Source organism: Arctopsyche grandis, chromosome 13 (genome assembly GCF_051622035.1).
Source record: "Arctopsyche grandis isolate Sample6627 chromosome 13, ASM5162203v2, whole genome shotgun sequence".
Classification (NCBI taxonomy): domain Eukaryota; kingdom Metazoa; phylum Arthropoda; class Insecta; order Trichoptera; family Hydropsychidae; genus Arctopsyche; species Arctopsyche grandis.
Genome location: NC_135367.1, coordinates 14920678 through 14936684, shown reverse-complemented (window position 1 = coordinate 14936684; position 16007 = coordinate 14920678). Strand labels below are relative to the sequence as shown.

Below are 16007 nucleotides of genomic sequence, written 5' to 3'. Positions count from 1 at the left end.
ATATCGCGTCATGAATTTAGATTAAACCAAAAACCATTATATCTATAAGCGTTTTCACTATATATGGTAATCTTATACATGGATTTACAATATTATCTATTCTAAACAGATACTTCATACAACTTTTTGAACGATTGAAATGCTAATATAATTTTAACATTGATCTATGATACGAAATATGATAATAGTTTAAAAAAAAACCTCATTCAAATTCTAATCATTGCTCACCCTTGACCTAACCAGAATTTTCTTACCTTGCCCAACCGAAGAGTGTTTCATTTTTTTTTTTTTTGACAGAATTATCGCATTGACGTATTTACTATTAATGCACATCTTTACAATATAAGGTTTAAACGATATGAAATGACATTTTGCTTATGAATTGTTTCGAAGCCAGTTGACTGTTGTTGTCAGGTGAACATATCGTTGTTAGTATTATTTTGGAAGCTTCGAGTTGAAATAGAACAGTAGAACTTCAACTTGAAGCTCTGTTAGTAATTGTACTATTTAAATAAGCATACAAATTGTTTGTTTGCCCATTGTTGACATCTCAAACTGACGCGTAATTGTATAGTGCAACATTTTAAGTATTGATACCCAAGCTGAACTTTGAGTGCGTAATGTGACCGATATCAGCTGTGAACTTTCTCCATTAATGTTTAGTTTCTTTTAAAATTCCTCTCGATACGACTATTACGTATATTTTATGTTGTAATTGTTATTTGCAGATAACTAATGACATCGTTTAGATAGCGACGTGGATGGTAGCTGTACGAAATCAATGTGTACCGTATTGATATATTTACACGCAGTGACCATTATCAGTGATCGTTTTTTTAATTTGACTGGCTCCGTGACGTAATATTTGGATACGTCTTCTAAATTTGGACGTAAAAAATATGACTTTAGCCATGGAACGGAAGAACGATTCGGAGTTTATCCTCAAGTCACTGTTAGCTGGTGGTGAGTTTTTATTTTTATTTATTTTAAATCAATGTCAATTGTTTTTGTTTTTAGAAAGACTGTACCTCAAGTTTGCATAAGCAAATAACCATTATTGCCTGTTGCATTTAGTATGGAATATTTGAGTTTTTCGTAAATTTTTATGGTTGTGGCTATTTGCAGGTACTTTATCTGCGAATTATTGGCTATTTGCAGGTACCATATCTGCGACAGGCGCAAAGCCTTCTGCGCTTGCGCATGAACTTATAATCCGATTATAATTTCATACATTTAATTTATGCTAGGCTTGTTTAATCAATCGTTCATTATACATGAGGCAAATAAATTTCGCACGTTATTATAATAGATTTATATCATTTAGCTAGTTCGCGGCTTGTAATTGTATGTACATAGGTATTATACGTTGTATATGATAATAATTTTCTAACAATTAATAATATTAACTAATTTGGATTATATTTTTTACTCTACGTCACTTTACGAGATCGAACTGAATTTTAAGAGGTTTAAAACAAAATTTTAACAGTAAACACGCTGACAGTGACAGTTCACGCGCATGCGCAGAAGGCTTTGCGTCAGTCGCAGATATAGTACCTGCAAATAGCCAATAATTCACAGATATAGTATTAGCAAATAGCAAATCATTTGCAGATATAGTACCTGCAAATAGCCACGACCAATTTTTATTTTAAAAATTTCATACATCGTCAAAATTTTATTTTGTTTTTTTTTACGTTTTTTCCACGCCTTAACCTTGACACTTATTGAATTTCCAATACGATATCCCCTTGTACTCATCACCATAAAAACATAAATCATCGATAAATTACCACGGTCTCGCTACACTTTCTTTTTACCAACATTCTCGTTGAGTAATCTCGATTACACTCACACTAATGCAATCTTCAAGGTGTAGACAATCATCAGGTGAAACTCGACACCCAAATCAGCTTTCTTTTCTTTGTGGTGATAAAATTCAGATTATGCTTAATTATGCTTGTTGCGTGATCAATAATAGAGAATACATAGTATTAGATTTGTAGCGATTCTCATTTCACGCTACATTACTGCAAAATATTTCGATACGTTTTATTATTATAATTAGTGTGTATCTTTTCCTCTCAGTAACGATATTTCATGTATAATTCATAAGTGTAAAATTATTTATTTCAAGTATTTACCTCCATCCGTTCTCTGGCTTAATCTTTACCTTTATTCATATGTATTTCTTTTGTGAACCGTTTACCTGTTTAACACGTTTCACACTACTATTAAAATTCGCCTTTGCACTGTACGAATTTAATATACGACGCATTTCAACAACTGACGCATATATTTGAATTCTCTTTTTGATTAAAAAAAAAGTTGTTTGTGATATTTTATCCCGAATAAGTATGTTGAATTTACAGGCTTTATGAAAAAAAAAATTTATTAGCCAAAAATTTAAATTAAATTTTGTACAAGGCTTTTATATGTTTCACTTCGCTAATGATTCAGTTGAAATTCCTGCATTCTTCCGATTGGTTTGAAACTTTGCCATTTTGCGCGGTTTGGTCACTGATAGAAATTTAAATCGCTTCTGATAGGTCGATGGTGAAAAATAATCGTAATAAAGACATGTAAGGATGCAAAAATTTTGTAGACGTTGAAGTTGAAGTGGCGAGAAACCTTATATGTTTGACTTACCGCCACCCACTCGTTTTGTCAGATTTTAATTGTTTAAACGCCTATAACTTTATCTTTTTCACATTATATCTTTTAAAATTTGCATTATAGACTCTCATTATCTCCCATATATTTCACTAATAGATTATATAATTTGAGCTGGGTTTATCTACCAGGAAATCAAGGATTAACGCAAACTCAAACAGTTTAGAATCTTTTCGATCTAATCGGACGGGACACGTGGCAGGGGTGATAATTTAAGGCATTATTTATTGACAGGGCTTCCCAATACGCGAAACGCGTTCATTATTTCGTATTCGTAAATCAACTCCTACATGTTACCTTGTCACGTGTTTTAATGTAATTTTTTTGCTGCATAATAATAACAAAATTGTTTAAAATCCAGAAAAAAAAGTAATAAGATCTTTCACATTCGTCTGAATTGTGTTGATTTTCTTTAATTTTTAGTCTTACTATGTATTATAATACGAAAATAACCGAAGTGTCCTTGTTTCTATTTCATTATTCAGGGCATTAGTGCACTTTTACACACACACCAACAGTTAAACAGATGTTTTTTTTCCTGATCAAATTTACTGAAAAAATATTTGTTCACGATTGCTTTCTTTCTGCTTTATCTTTGTACATATATTCCCAGCTGATAAATAACTCTTGCTTTTCCGTGATAAATATCGTACGATGTCTCATGAATTTCGATGTCAATAAAACAACTCGACATGCGTATATCGTACTACATTTTAAACTTTAAAAATACTTCATGTCGATTCTTTTAACTTTTTAACGGTACGTTCTGTGGCTTGTCGCCAAGACTAATTTTGCGTAATTTGTTTACCTTTTTTCCGGGTATATGCTTACAGGCGTCGCTGGGATGTGCTCCAAGACTACTGTAGCTCCTCTCGACAGGCTGAAGATCCTCCTCCAAGCTCACCAGCCTCGTTACAAGTCTATGAGAGTCCCCCAAGGACTCGCAGCCATAGTCAAAGACGAATCCATATTAGCTCTCTATAAGGGAAATGGAGCTCAAATGGTCCGAATATTCCCTTACGCTGCAACTCAATTTACTTCGTTCGAAATTTATAAAAAGGTAATTTTATTCCACTTTTCTATAAGATCTATAATAGTTTCCGTATATATGTAAATATATACGGAATATATGTATATATGTAAATAAGTATTTTCGTTAAATGTATTAGCTATTAAATTTTATTTTGCAAATTTTGAGCCACAACTCAATGGTAGACATAAGATGATCGTGTTTCAAATCCCACAGACGAAAAACTTAATTAAATTTTATAAGTAAATGCTAGAGTTCACTGTTATCAGTAATAACTTATTACATACTGTATTTATACATATACGTATACTAAGTATCATTTTAATTGCGCCCTTGAATTCAAAGTTTTTATCTTAAGTTTCAATGATGATAAATCTAATGACGTGCTTTAATTTAAAATCACACACCAATTCATGACTAGAGCAGATTTTAGCTTATAAGCTTATTCTTTAAATACGCTTATTTAAGAATATTTTCGCAAAGAAAAACCGAGTAAATTAAGCGTCAAATTTTGCAATATAATATCATCATCATCTACAGCCATTCACCATCCACTTCCTGGCAGAGGATGAAAGCCTCTCCAACACGCTTCCGCTCGTCTCACTTTGGGCAACTCTCATCCATCTCACTCCACACTTCTTCCATGCGGTCTTTCTTTTACCATTTTGCAATCTCTCGGGTACCATTCTAACACTTCTTTTGTCCACCTTTCGTCCATTCTTTTAGCCACGCGGCTCGCCCATATCCATTTCAACCACTACACTCTATCTACTATCCTTGTCATACTTCTCACCCACGTTATCAATTTATCAGTTTTTCGTATTGAAAAACCGGATTTGGTCTTAAAACGATTTTTTTACCAATTTTTCTGATCAAAGTTGGCTTACTCAATAATACAGTTGCGTTTATTCAATTTAATTGATCACTCAACCTAAAAATGTGTGGCTAAATTTCATTATTGGCGTGTTAATGTGGTATTTAAAATATGATTTTCTTCATTTGAAATTTCATCATAATTATCTACTTAATTTTTAAAATTGAATTATGTGTTCGACGTTGAATTTTTTTTTTTTTTTTTGTCATTCAATTTCATAATTCGGTAAATTATGCATACTTATTACAAATTTATACTGAAATCAAAAAATCATAAAATAATGCTTCTTCTCTTTAGAAGTCTCTGAGTAACGCTTTTATAAGCATATTTACGAATCCAAAGTGAGTCGTAATGTCATATATCGTTATTCTACGCTATAAAATTGTAAACTGTGTATATGTTAGTTATTACCAAATAGCTATATTGGGTAAAATTACCTGTTTCAGCTTCTCACGTTGCGTAATACAGCGACACGTTCTTCCACCGAACAAAAAGATCTTTGACATTAAAGATGACTCCGCAATGTCTCTTGTCGGAATCCTTCCTCACTTTCGCAATTTTCGCAATAATTTTCGACCCGCTCGCTCAATTTTCACTCGCAATCACCGGTAAAAGTGACATTCTTCGCCGTGTGATCATGTAGGCTTCGTTTTTAACATCCGCGTTTCGACGGCACGCGTTGTACATAGTATTTTATGTATACTATAAAACTTGTTCTTTACAATTTCGGTTTTGAATACTAATTAAGAACAAGAGACCGGAATCTCTTTATTTGAACAGAGCAAAAAGTGTCCACAATCACACTTAGCCCAAGGACGCGATTTGATCGGTCGATGGAAACCTTGCATGTATGCTTTGACTTTGAATACCTGGAAAAGGTGCATTTATTTTTAAATCAATCGCACTTCTAAACGAATATTATATACATAAACTACACTTGCAGTCTGGTTTTACTTCAATTATCAATTCAATTTGTTTCCAAAGAGAAAAATCATGTGTTTTTTTTCATTTTTTTTATTTTAATATACGTATAGAGGCAACTAGAAACGCTTCCATGGCAAAAGAACATAAGTATTTTATAATTTACATACTATAGGACGGGTTAAAGGTTTCGACCGTTTCCCGGCCTATGGAAACTCAATTGAGTTTGAAAGAGGATCGTTTATTTTTGTTCAATTGTTACAATGGTCATTGTATGTACGAAGAGGTTGAGCTTCGGAGAAGTGAGCTGGTTGAACTCCAGATGTTCACTCTGGTGTTGGGAGCTGGTGCGTCGCTTTATATACGTTCTGGCTTGAAGCGTGCCGCGTGCAGATGCTTTGTCTTCGTTTCCAGGACACGTGTTGACCTATTATCGAGGCGCGTGCTTTATAGCTGTGGCGTCAGCGCCAGGACGTCGCTCATTTAAGAATGCGGTCGTGTGCCACGAGTAAATGTCTTTTTAAGACACATGTTATGGTATCCTGATGACGACACTGTTGGGTTTCGTTTGTTTTACGATCGAGCGATGAACTCTTTCTTCTGGAATAGTCTAAGGGGATCGATCGATGATGAGATCACTGGTTTTGATTCGTAATAGCACAAGTCGTGCTATATTCCTACAATACTATTTCTAATTTTTTACGGGTTAGTCTATAGTAGTCTATACATAAACTTGTCACTGTGTGCGCTTGTCGCTGTGTTTAGTTGTCTTGCGTTCAATAGTCGCGTGTTCTCTTATTCTCTGCTCAGTTGTCTAATCACCAATCTCAAAATGTCTTGAAACTTGACCGTTTATTTAAAAAAATGATCTTAAAATAAATAGCATCTACCTGAAGACAATCTTAATCATCTTTTTTTCTGTGGATTTTCTTTGAATTTTTACCTGAAACAAAAATTCTAGGTATTGATCGTATCTTATCTTTATACAAATTTTAATAGAAAGAGGGTTTACAAGTACTCAAATCAGCTCAAGTTGAAAATTCTGTAATTCCTAAAAGCAACTGAATAAAACTATTTAGTATTAAATTTGACTCACAATTCGAAACCTCGCTTTTGTATCTCCATTTGCAAATTTATAAAATACATTATATTTTTCAGTATCTGTTGCGACTAGGATTACCAAGACACACAGACAAATTCATAGCTGGTGCTGGAGCTGGTGTGACGGCTGTAGCTCTTACCTATCCATTGGACACGATCCGAGCACGTCTAGCTTTCCAAGTAGTCGGTGATACTCGATATACGGGCATCGCCAATGCAGCCGTAACAATATTCAAAACGGTCTGATTTCCTACTATCAAAATTAACATAAATTTATATCTTAAATATTAATCTAAAATTCGTCAATTCAGGAAGGCGGCGTACGAGCTTTGTATCGAGGCTTTGTACCGACTTTAATGGGTATGGTGCCTTATGCTGGCCTTTCTTTCTACTGCTTTGAAATGCTCAAGTATATGTTTATGAAATATATACCACAATATGCGTGTGGTAAACTCGACAGAAACTCTGGTAATATTTAATTTCCCCGTATGCTATTATGGTTTTATGTTGTTGGCGGATTTGAACGACTCTTTGCGGTTTTAGGTGGTTTAGTTTTGTCGATACCGGCTAAACTGCTGTGTGGAGGATTTGCAGGAGCCGTAGCTCAATCTGTATCGTATCCGTTGGATGTAACTCGGAGACGGATGCAATTGGCGCTGATGAATCCTCTTACGGAAAAGTTTGGGTATGTTTTTTATTTAAGCTGAATTGAATAGGTAAAGGTTTTGCTTCTAGTATTTGGTTACCTGATCCTAATTTAAAGTTTACCACTGGGTATCGAAGCCCTGCTTTCTTATCTCTTTGCTTTGCAGGTGTTTAATATATTGATTTGGGTATGAATGGTTCCAAGTATTGTGCACGAATCATTTATTTACAGGTCTAATTGTGAATATTATTATATATTTTTCTTTGAATTCTGTGATTATTTTAAGCACTTAGTAATGCTATAAAAAAATTCAATGGAACAATTATCCAACTCGACTTCAAATACCTTTAAGGGAGCATTTACATTTATTAATTTCTTTGAAATGCACCAATTAACTTTACTTCACGGTGAATTCTGACAATAACTGAATATTACGTTTTAAAGCAATTTTCTTCTCTCTCTGGTGATGGGTTTATAAAATTTTCAATGTGTTTTTTCTTCTTACATGTATGATCTTCTCTACATATTCATCCAAATGCAGAAGGTTGGTAATATCTGGTGTATTTAATGTTTATTTATAAATCTTACAAGCGCTAACACAGCTCACCATTGACCTCATACATATGTATATTAATGTCACTAGAGTTAAAAATTTTAATATTATGTGGTTAAAGTGCTTTTTAAATTAAATTGCAACTCATCCATATATCGTCTTTACCTTAACCATTTTATGTATTTTCAGTATGGGTATGGTTCAAACACTGACTCTGATATACAAGGAAGATGGTGTTGTTAAAGGATTATACCGAGGTATGAGCATTAACTATTTGAGAGCCATTCCAATGGTTGCCGTTTCATTCTCCACATACGAGCTGATGAAGCAGACGCTCAACCTGGACACTGGAATGAAAATTTAATCTCGCCTTCGAAACTGGACGCACAACGTATTCACATCTATGAAACCTATGAAAATAGCTTTATTATAAATATAGAAAATTTTCACACCAGCTCTTAAGTATAAAAAAATTCAACTCTGAATAGTTGGTGTCTTACGAAAACTCCATGACATTATAGAACATTTCCGATGTGGTTATGTTAGACAATGTGAGGCCCCATTAGTAGCGAGTTAAATAATTGGCTATTCTTTAAAATAAGTATTTTCAACATCGCCTTACTCTTGAATAGAACGGCAGGTTGTTCCTACGTTTGTCTTTTTATGGTGCAATGGTGAATCTAATACATAATACCGAAAGGTATTAATTCTTACTAAAAAGTTGGTAAGACGTTCGAAAACATTTCAAAAGTCTTCTGTTAAGGTTTCGAAGTGATTAAATACTTTCAAAGCCATTAAATATAAATAAATATTCCCATGAAACAATGATTGAAGGAATGCCTTGAACATTGAAGTACATACGTTGAATCTCAACCAGTTTACCAGTCGGTTCAATTATTGTTATGATTAAGTACTATTTTTATGGAGAAAGTTAGTAGTTAGTCAATTTTGTATGGTTTGATAAAAAGTATTGTATTGATATTTTATTTTTTTAGGTTAGGTTTTTTTGACGATATTATAATTTTGACCAGCACATATATTTCAATATGTATGTAATGTTGCCTTAATGGTTGTATATTTATTATACTCTTGTGAACGTTTATTTATTCAAAGTATGTTTAATGTAGGAATATTAAACATTAAAGTGTTTATAGTAAACAAGTTGAAGTCTTTATGTGTATATAGCTTTATTGTTTAACTATTAACATTTTGCCAGTATGTACTTAATAATATATATCAAAAAATTTAAATTTTCTGAAAGCAAAAAAACCAGTATATTAACACATTCAAATAATACTACGAAATGCAACAGAAAGTGTATTCGTTCAACAATACAAAGATATCATCGACGACTTTTTATTATATTTTGTATTATTTTTTTTCTTCCTTTTATTGGTATAAATATTATTTTTATATATATTTTTATTGTTTCATTATAAACGTTAATACCGTTTAATTCTCCCCAAAAACAACATGTTGAATAGAAAAATCACTTTGATCGAAACAATGCATTTGTATCTTTATTTTCTAATGATAATTTTTATTTTTCTCTACTCTTTGCTTTAGTATTCACTACGCAAAAAGTATAATACTTTAATTCGATATAAAACCTAAGAGAAAATTATAAATACTGTTGGTTAAACTCTTCCGTCAACATTAAAAAGCGCCACATGTATCAAAAGGTAAAAATGAATTTTAAAATACACATGAGTGTTCTTGTTGAATTTATTAATTATAAATATGTATGTTGTTTTTCATTTAATCATATAACTAATTATTTTATCTAACATTGAATGAATCTATGACTTTACCAACGGAGTTCTCATATATATGTATATATATATATATACCAAACAATACACTTATACATAAAAATAATTTGAAACCATGTAATTTGGTACAAACGTATCAAACATGTCAAATTTGGCAAAAGACATGTATCGGTAAAATTTATTAATTTTAAATAGTGATAATCATCAGAGAACAGTAAATGATAATTTATAAAATCAAAAAAAACACTAGTGACAAATAAAGTAAAATTTTACATATAAATACTAGTTTAATATAAAAAATAATGCTTTCTCTTGTAGACACGCGTAATGCCCATTGATTATTTATGAATAATGTTTGAATAAGCAAGAACACAAAACATGTCGCAAAACAATGAACTGAACTGATTGTGCTAAAATTAAATTAAACTAGTAATAATATTAAAAAGTACACTGAACATAAATTGGTCGCTAGATGCGCGCACATCAGCTGCACTTTTCTCGAGAATGTTTCTAAAACTGTGAATCCAGTGGGGTTACACAATCACCATATAATAAAAAAGTGCAGTGTTAGATCAAAAACACAACATTAAAAAAACGTTAAAATGCTTCTGCAATTATTTTCTATAATAATGTAGGTAAAAACTTACTTTAAACTGTGAAAAAGGCAATAAATCAAAAATTATAAGAAAAAGAAAAAAAAACCGAAATGTTAAACCTCAGCTAAAACCGGCTTTTCATAAGTTGTTACACCGTCTTAATTGGGATTTTTTTATTTTTTTCTATTACTTATAAATATATAATCCAAAGCTACTTTCGTTTACTTGTACCATTCAATTGAAATAATTACACGATTAAATGCTCTTCTCGATCAAAGAACAAAATTAAATGAGAAACAATATAAGTATTTGTGATTTAGTTTTATTTTGGTTATATAGTTCAGATTTACAATTATTAAATCACATGTAAACCGTACCATTCCAGAGTTTTTTTATTATTTAGTTTTAAGGTGGCTAAGAGAGCTTCAAACTTCATTTGAGGATCGTTCTTTTATATCTGACATAAAAAGCGAGAAAACCCAGTAAATTTCAGTCCGTGTGAGTCAAAGATGTTTGCAAAATAAATGATGATTATTTTAAATATATTTCACACTTTTTTAATTACCTTTCATTCATATTTCTTGACAACTACTGTCAAATTATAACTATTCCTAATACAAATGAAATATTTCATATTTGAAGCATATATACAATATGAAATCACATTATACTAATGTTGGCATATTAAAATCAAATATGCTGTGTTATTTCAAAGTGAATAAGTTTAAATGCTGTGTGAAGTATGCACATTATCATTATTTTTTTAGACAAGATTAAAAAAAAGGGTGTCACTCGCGTTTCAAAAAACTTACGAACAAGTAATCAGTGACAAGTTTCTAAACATGTATTTAAAAAAAATGACAATCTACAAGGAAGATTGTATTCATAATGAAGAATTTATAGTAAAAAGCATATAACGAGAGCACAACGCTCTCCTCAACATGTTTTATAAAACGTCCAGAACATGATGGAGTAATTGGCAACTATTACATACACTTACAACAAAACAAAAAAAAAAGATAAAAACATAGAAATTGAAGATTGCACTATCGGCGCAGGCAAAATACGTCCACAGCATACGGTTTTAACATTTTGCTTTTTCATAAATATTTTGTATACAAACACCCGTTGGATGGCAACACATGACAAAACACTAAAATCTGGGCACAACATCTCCACGTGCAACAACACTGTTTTTGGGCGGGGTGTGTACCGGAGAGGACTGTGATAGAGAAAAAAGGCGTTGCTTAAAGGAAGTAATCTGGCGTTCTTCTTGTTACGTGTGGCTCACCACGCCTTGGTGCCGGATCAAACTGGAGGCTGAAACGATACAAGGAGAAAATTATACACCACTGAAAATCACAAATAAACAATAAACCATGATATTACTAGAAAGACTTACAATGAGTATTTTAAAGCGTCGTCTAACTCCATAATCGCAGCTTGATTACCACAACGATAACAGTAGTTGGGTGCACTAAATATAGTGACTACATTGCGATCGTGACACCAATTGTACCCTTCCATGACAAGTTGATGGGCACGGGAAACTAAAGTTAATCCGTTGCTATGATTGAAAGTTTCTGAAATGTCTTGCCCGAACGTATAACCTGCTCCCCGAGGAGATATTCCCCAACCGCCCCTACAACAAAAATAATAACTATAAATTTCATTTGTAAAACATACATATATTTGAAAGCAAAGAGGAATAAAATTAATAACTTTTGATATAAGGAGGAAGAATATACACATTACTTATATATGGCATCACCAAATTACGGTCTTATTCACATCCTTTATATGATTATTATTATTTTAGAATGACAAAACCTATGAAGAGTTAAGTAAAAATATATACGAGAGATAATGAGAGCCTATAATGCAAATTTTATAAGATATAATGTGAATACGATAAAGTTATAGGCGTTTAAACAATTAAAATCTGACAAGACGAGTGGGTGGCGAAAAGTCAAACATATAAGGTTACTACCTATTAAACGTCACCGTCTTCAAAAATTACGAATATTTAGAAGTGTTTATTACGATAATTTTTCACCATCGAACTATCAGAATCTATTTAAATTTGCATCGTTGATCAAACCGCGCAAAATGGCAAAGTTTCAAAACGATCGGAAGACTGTAGGAAAAGATACTGAATCGTTTATTAAGCAAACTTTAGAAGAGGTCTTGTAAAAATGAAAAAACATTTAAAGTTTCACATTGTTTAACAAAAATTAGCACTAACAACCAATAAATGGTTGAAATCACATCATAATCAAATTGAAATTATGGATAAGTTGTTCTTATACATTTTTATTTTTACACTCATCAAAAAGCAATTATATATTTGATTTGATGAAAGTAAAATTAAACAAGAAAAGCTAAATTTATTTATTTCTAAATTAGTATTCTTTCAAAATCTTATAATAAGCATTTTAATATCGAAGCCTAAACTCAATATTCAGTTTTCATATATAGGAACGATCCCTACAAATGTATTCAAGAAACTATTGTATTGATAATTCATACAATACTATTAAAGAGATAAATTTATTAATAATAAATAATGGAAATTAAAATGACAAAGCATTGTGCAAGATAAAGAGATCAAAAGCACAATAGACAGATCAAGATGTGAACGAAAAAATAATAATAATAGAAATAAACAAGAAACACTAATAGACTGCTCGAAAGACTGTAATAATAATATCGATGAATACATACCTATCGTCTGGATCTGACCAAAGCAGATCGCACATGGGCCCCTCGTGTGGGACTTCTTGCAGACGATCTAATGCCCGAATGTGATCCAAAGTGTCGATCGACGGTGACAAGCCTCCGTGCAAACAGAAGATTTGGCCGTCGACGAGCGCCGTCAACGGCAAATAATCAAACAAGTCGGTAAAAAATTTCCATACATTCGCATTGGCATACTTGCGAAGACATTCATCATAAAATCCATATACTTGAGTGATCTGTCGCGACTCGTGGTTACCGCGTAATATCGTTATTCTTTCGCGGTACCGCACCTGCAACCAAAACAAAACAAACACACACGTTCAATAACTTCGTACGTGACCTCTGTCGCATTCGCATTTCCGCACGATACTGACTTTGAGTGCGACGAGTAGGGTGACGGTCTCCACACTGTAGTAGCCCCTGTCCACGTAATCACCCATGAACAGGTAGTTGGTGTCGGGGGAGCGTCCACCGATGCGGAACAGTTCCATCAGATCGTGGAACTGACCGTGCACATCCCCGCACACGGTCACCGGACATTTCACCTCTTGCACATTTGACTCGCGCGTTAATATTTCCTTTGCCTGAAAACATGCGTCACAAACGTTAACAATCTAGTCCATTATTTGCCTGAAGATAACAATTCATTATAAATGAGAGTATGTATTATGAGATCAAAAACAGAATCATACCAGAGTTTTATGCAGTAGTCTACAATGGTGTTGATTTTGGGTGTGCTGAATATGAGGAATTAAAAAAAAAAAGTGATATTCTTAAAACGAATTTTATTATTATTTATACATTAATTCGATTCTTCGCTCTTTAGAAATTAATTTTTTAATTAAGCTTTCATAAGATCAATTTTTCATACACAACACACCCAATATCAACAACCAATGTACGCCACTGGTTTTATACCTTTTATAAAAGGAACATCTATGTATGTGGTTCACTTCCTATTCATCAGAACAGAGCACACCAGAAAATCTCATTAAATTAGTTCAGAAAATCGTGTACACATAAATATGTATTCACCAAGTTATCATATCAATGATCTAAATTTTTACTATATACATATGTATGTCTCATAGCACATATCTGTGGATATCTCATAGCACGTATCTAAATACTTGGTAATATTTCAATTCGATAAGTTTAACCTCAAAAATAGCGAAATCAATACTTTGACTATATTTTTATGTACAGAGCAAACAATAAAAAATGATAATGCATCGTTTATTCTACATAGTCCTATTCAATACCGTGTTAAACACTCGTGAAGATTACACTGTGTACATTTCCTATCGATTAATAAAACAGTCAAGGTTTTACACATATTTGTTTTAGCATTATTTGTATTAAATATTAGGACAATTAGTGTCTCGTGGCCAAAATGTTTTGTTTTTATTGTTCATCCACGTTGCACAAGTCTTACACCTCCGAATGCTCCACTTCCTACATTCCAAGAACACACCGGTCACGTCTAGTACCAAATTGAAGATAAGACGTACAATTGTGCACATACGATTGAATCGAGTAGTGACAGCGTCTTATTTGTACTTTTGTATAGTTTGTTTATATGGATTTCGCGAACATTTTTCAAGCTCGCGTCGTTTCAACTTTTCTACATAATCCCATATCGGTGATTTATAATCGAATGCATCATCCAGGTCGAGTAAACACTCGGAGGTCAGTGCTGTCTTCATTCTCAAGCGTTCGATGAGTAATATATATCTACATTTGAAAACATCTAAGAATGAAAATAACATAAACGTAACGCAGCCATCAAACGAGAGAAACTCCGTCGATAAGAAAAAGCGACATTGATAAAAAAAAAAGTATCTTTGTTATTTTTATTGAAGTACAATATAGATATGGAGCGTGTGGGAAAATGATATAAAAAAAAAAAAAAAAGAATCGAGATAATTTGAATTTAACGTTAGAACAAATGAATATCGTTTTTTTTATTTTGTATCGATGACAGTTGCGAGAGGCAGGGGGAGGGGAGGGGAGGAGAGGGGAGGTGGAGGGGTAGAGTTGGGATGACATTGGCCAGGTTTGATGGTGAAACTTGATGAGTGTTCGGCGACTTCCTCGAAGTGGGCGTGACTCATCGTCCGAGTCTCCGAGCGGGGCGGTGCGGGGGCGGGGGAGGGGAGGGGGGGGAGGGGAGAGGGGGGCTCAGCCTCTGCGGGGTGGGGCGGGGCGCGCATCGATGTGTGGGGGTGGGGGGTGGGGGGTAGGGGTGTGGGTGGGCGGGGGCGGGGGCGGCTTACCTTGTCGCAGAGCACTTTGACCTGAGTCTCTGTAAGTTGTTTGCAGTCGTTGAGCTGGTCTATCCAGTGGTCGAGCTCCTTGAGAGCGGCTTTGTCCTCCATGTCGGCGGCCGTGCGAGTGCGAGTGCGAGTGCGAGTGCGAGCGCTCGGCGACGGTTCGGACGCTCACACGCCTCACGCTCCACGCTCACCGCTCACCGCTCACCGCTCACCGCTCAGCGCTCCCCGCAATCCGCAATCCGCAATCCGCAATCCGCTGTCCGCTCTCCGAGGGACGCCCGCCACTGCGGCGCTCGAGCACTCCGACCCGCGACGATCGACAACCGACGATCGGGCCGCGACAGTCCGCCGACACGAACACGAACACGAACGCGCAAATGGCCGCCGACCGTGACGTCACCCGCCGCTCGGCTCCTAGCTGTAGCCGTAGCCGTGCCCGAACCCGCACCCGCACCCGCTCCCACACCCGTTGCCTCCGACTCGCGCACCGAACGGCGACCGCCGCTCGCTTTTCGCCACCTCGCCCGTTCGCCGCTCCATATTCCAATCGTCGTTTTCTCCACGGTTACACGACAATTGGTGCAAGGACAAAATATTCAACGACAAAATGTACCCGAAAATTAGTGCACTGACAAAATGTACCCGCGACAAAATGTACCCGCGACAAAATGTTTAAGCGACAAAATGTTCAAAAATGTTCAAAATGTTCAACCGTATCCAATATTTACGTATTTAAATTGAAAAAAAAACTTTCCGAGCATATGAACTGCAGATTACATTGCATTAGTTTATATGGCAGGGCTTCTCAACCGTAATATAAAATCTT

The 16007-nt window shown here is 34.4% G+C and overlaps 3 protein-coding genes across 9 annotated transcripts in view; 1 reads left to right on the top strand and 2 right to left on the bottom strand.

Moving 5' to 3' along the window:
- Nucleotides 1-2233, bottom strand: part of MFS3 (major facilitator superfamily transporter 3) — an 18886-nt gene extending 16653 nt beyond the window's left edge. Inside the window, exon 1 of one of the 2 annotated variants that reach the window (XM_077444531.1) lies at nt 2145-2233. The gene's annotated coding sequence lies outside the window, so the exon portion shown is untranslated. The remainder of the gene's footprint in view (nt 1-2144) is intronic. The other variant, XM_077444533.1, reaches the window with a different exon arrangement.
- Nucleotides 1-9218, top strand: part of LOC143921292 (solute carrier family 25 member 16-like) — a 10693-nt gene extending 1475 nt beyond the window's left edge. For 2 of the 5 annotated variants that reach the window (XM_077444536.1, XM_077444535.1), the window contains exons 2-7: nt 729-963; nt 3507-3733; nt 6657-6839; nt 6911-7067; nt 7143-7284; nt 7988-9215. In XM_077444536.1, coding sequence (XP_077300662.1) covers nt 900-963; nt 3507-3733; nt 6657-6839; nt 6911-7067; nt 7143-7284; nt 7988-8162 — 948 coding nt within the window. In that variant the 5' untranslated portion in view covers nt 729-899 and the 3' untranslated portion in view covers nt 8163-9215. Of the gene's footprint in view, nt 1-728; nt 964-3506; nt 3734-6656; nt 6840-6910; nt 7068-7142; nt 7285-7987 lie in introns of all 5 variants that reach the window. The other 3 variants (XR_013261419.1, XR_013261420.1, XM_077444534.1) reach the window with 3 other exon arrangements.
- mts (protein phosphatase 2 catalytic subunit mts) lies at nt 9204-16007 on the bottom strand. 2 transcript variants are annotated; one of them, XM_077444539.1, is made up of 6 exons: nt 15446-15658; nt 15182-15388; nt 13280-13489; nt 12891-13195; nt 11569-11808; nt 9204-11486 (listed from the first exon to the last, which is right to left on the bottom strand). In XM_077444539.1, exons 2-6 carry the CDS (start codon nt 15281-15283, stop codon nt 11414-11416), a joined length of 930 nt encoding a protein of 309 aa, XP_077300665.1. In that variant the 5' UTR covers nt 15284-15388; nt 15446-15658; the 3' UTR covers nt 9204-11413. The 2 variants fall into 2 exon arrangements, with proteins under 2 accessions (XP_077300665.1, XP_077300663.1); XM_077444537.1 differs by having other exon boundaries at nt 15182-16007.

What these genes read in the sequence shown, in the direction of transcription:
- mts (XM_077444537.1), bottom strand. Translation starts at nt 15,283, where the DNA reads ATGGAGGACAAAGCCGCTCTCAAGGAGCTCGACCACTGGATAGACCAG. An exon ending in TCAAAGTGCTCTGCGACAAG is followed by an intron (nt 13,490 to 15,181) that starts GTAAGCCGCCCC and finishes GCATGTTTTCAG; the next exon opens with GCAAAGGAAATATTAACGCG. An exon ending in CCCTACTCGTCGCACTCAAA is followed by an intron (nt 13,196 to 13,279) that starts GTCAGTATCGTG and finishes TTTTGGTTGCAG; the next exon opens with GTGCGGTACCGCGAAAGAAT.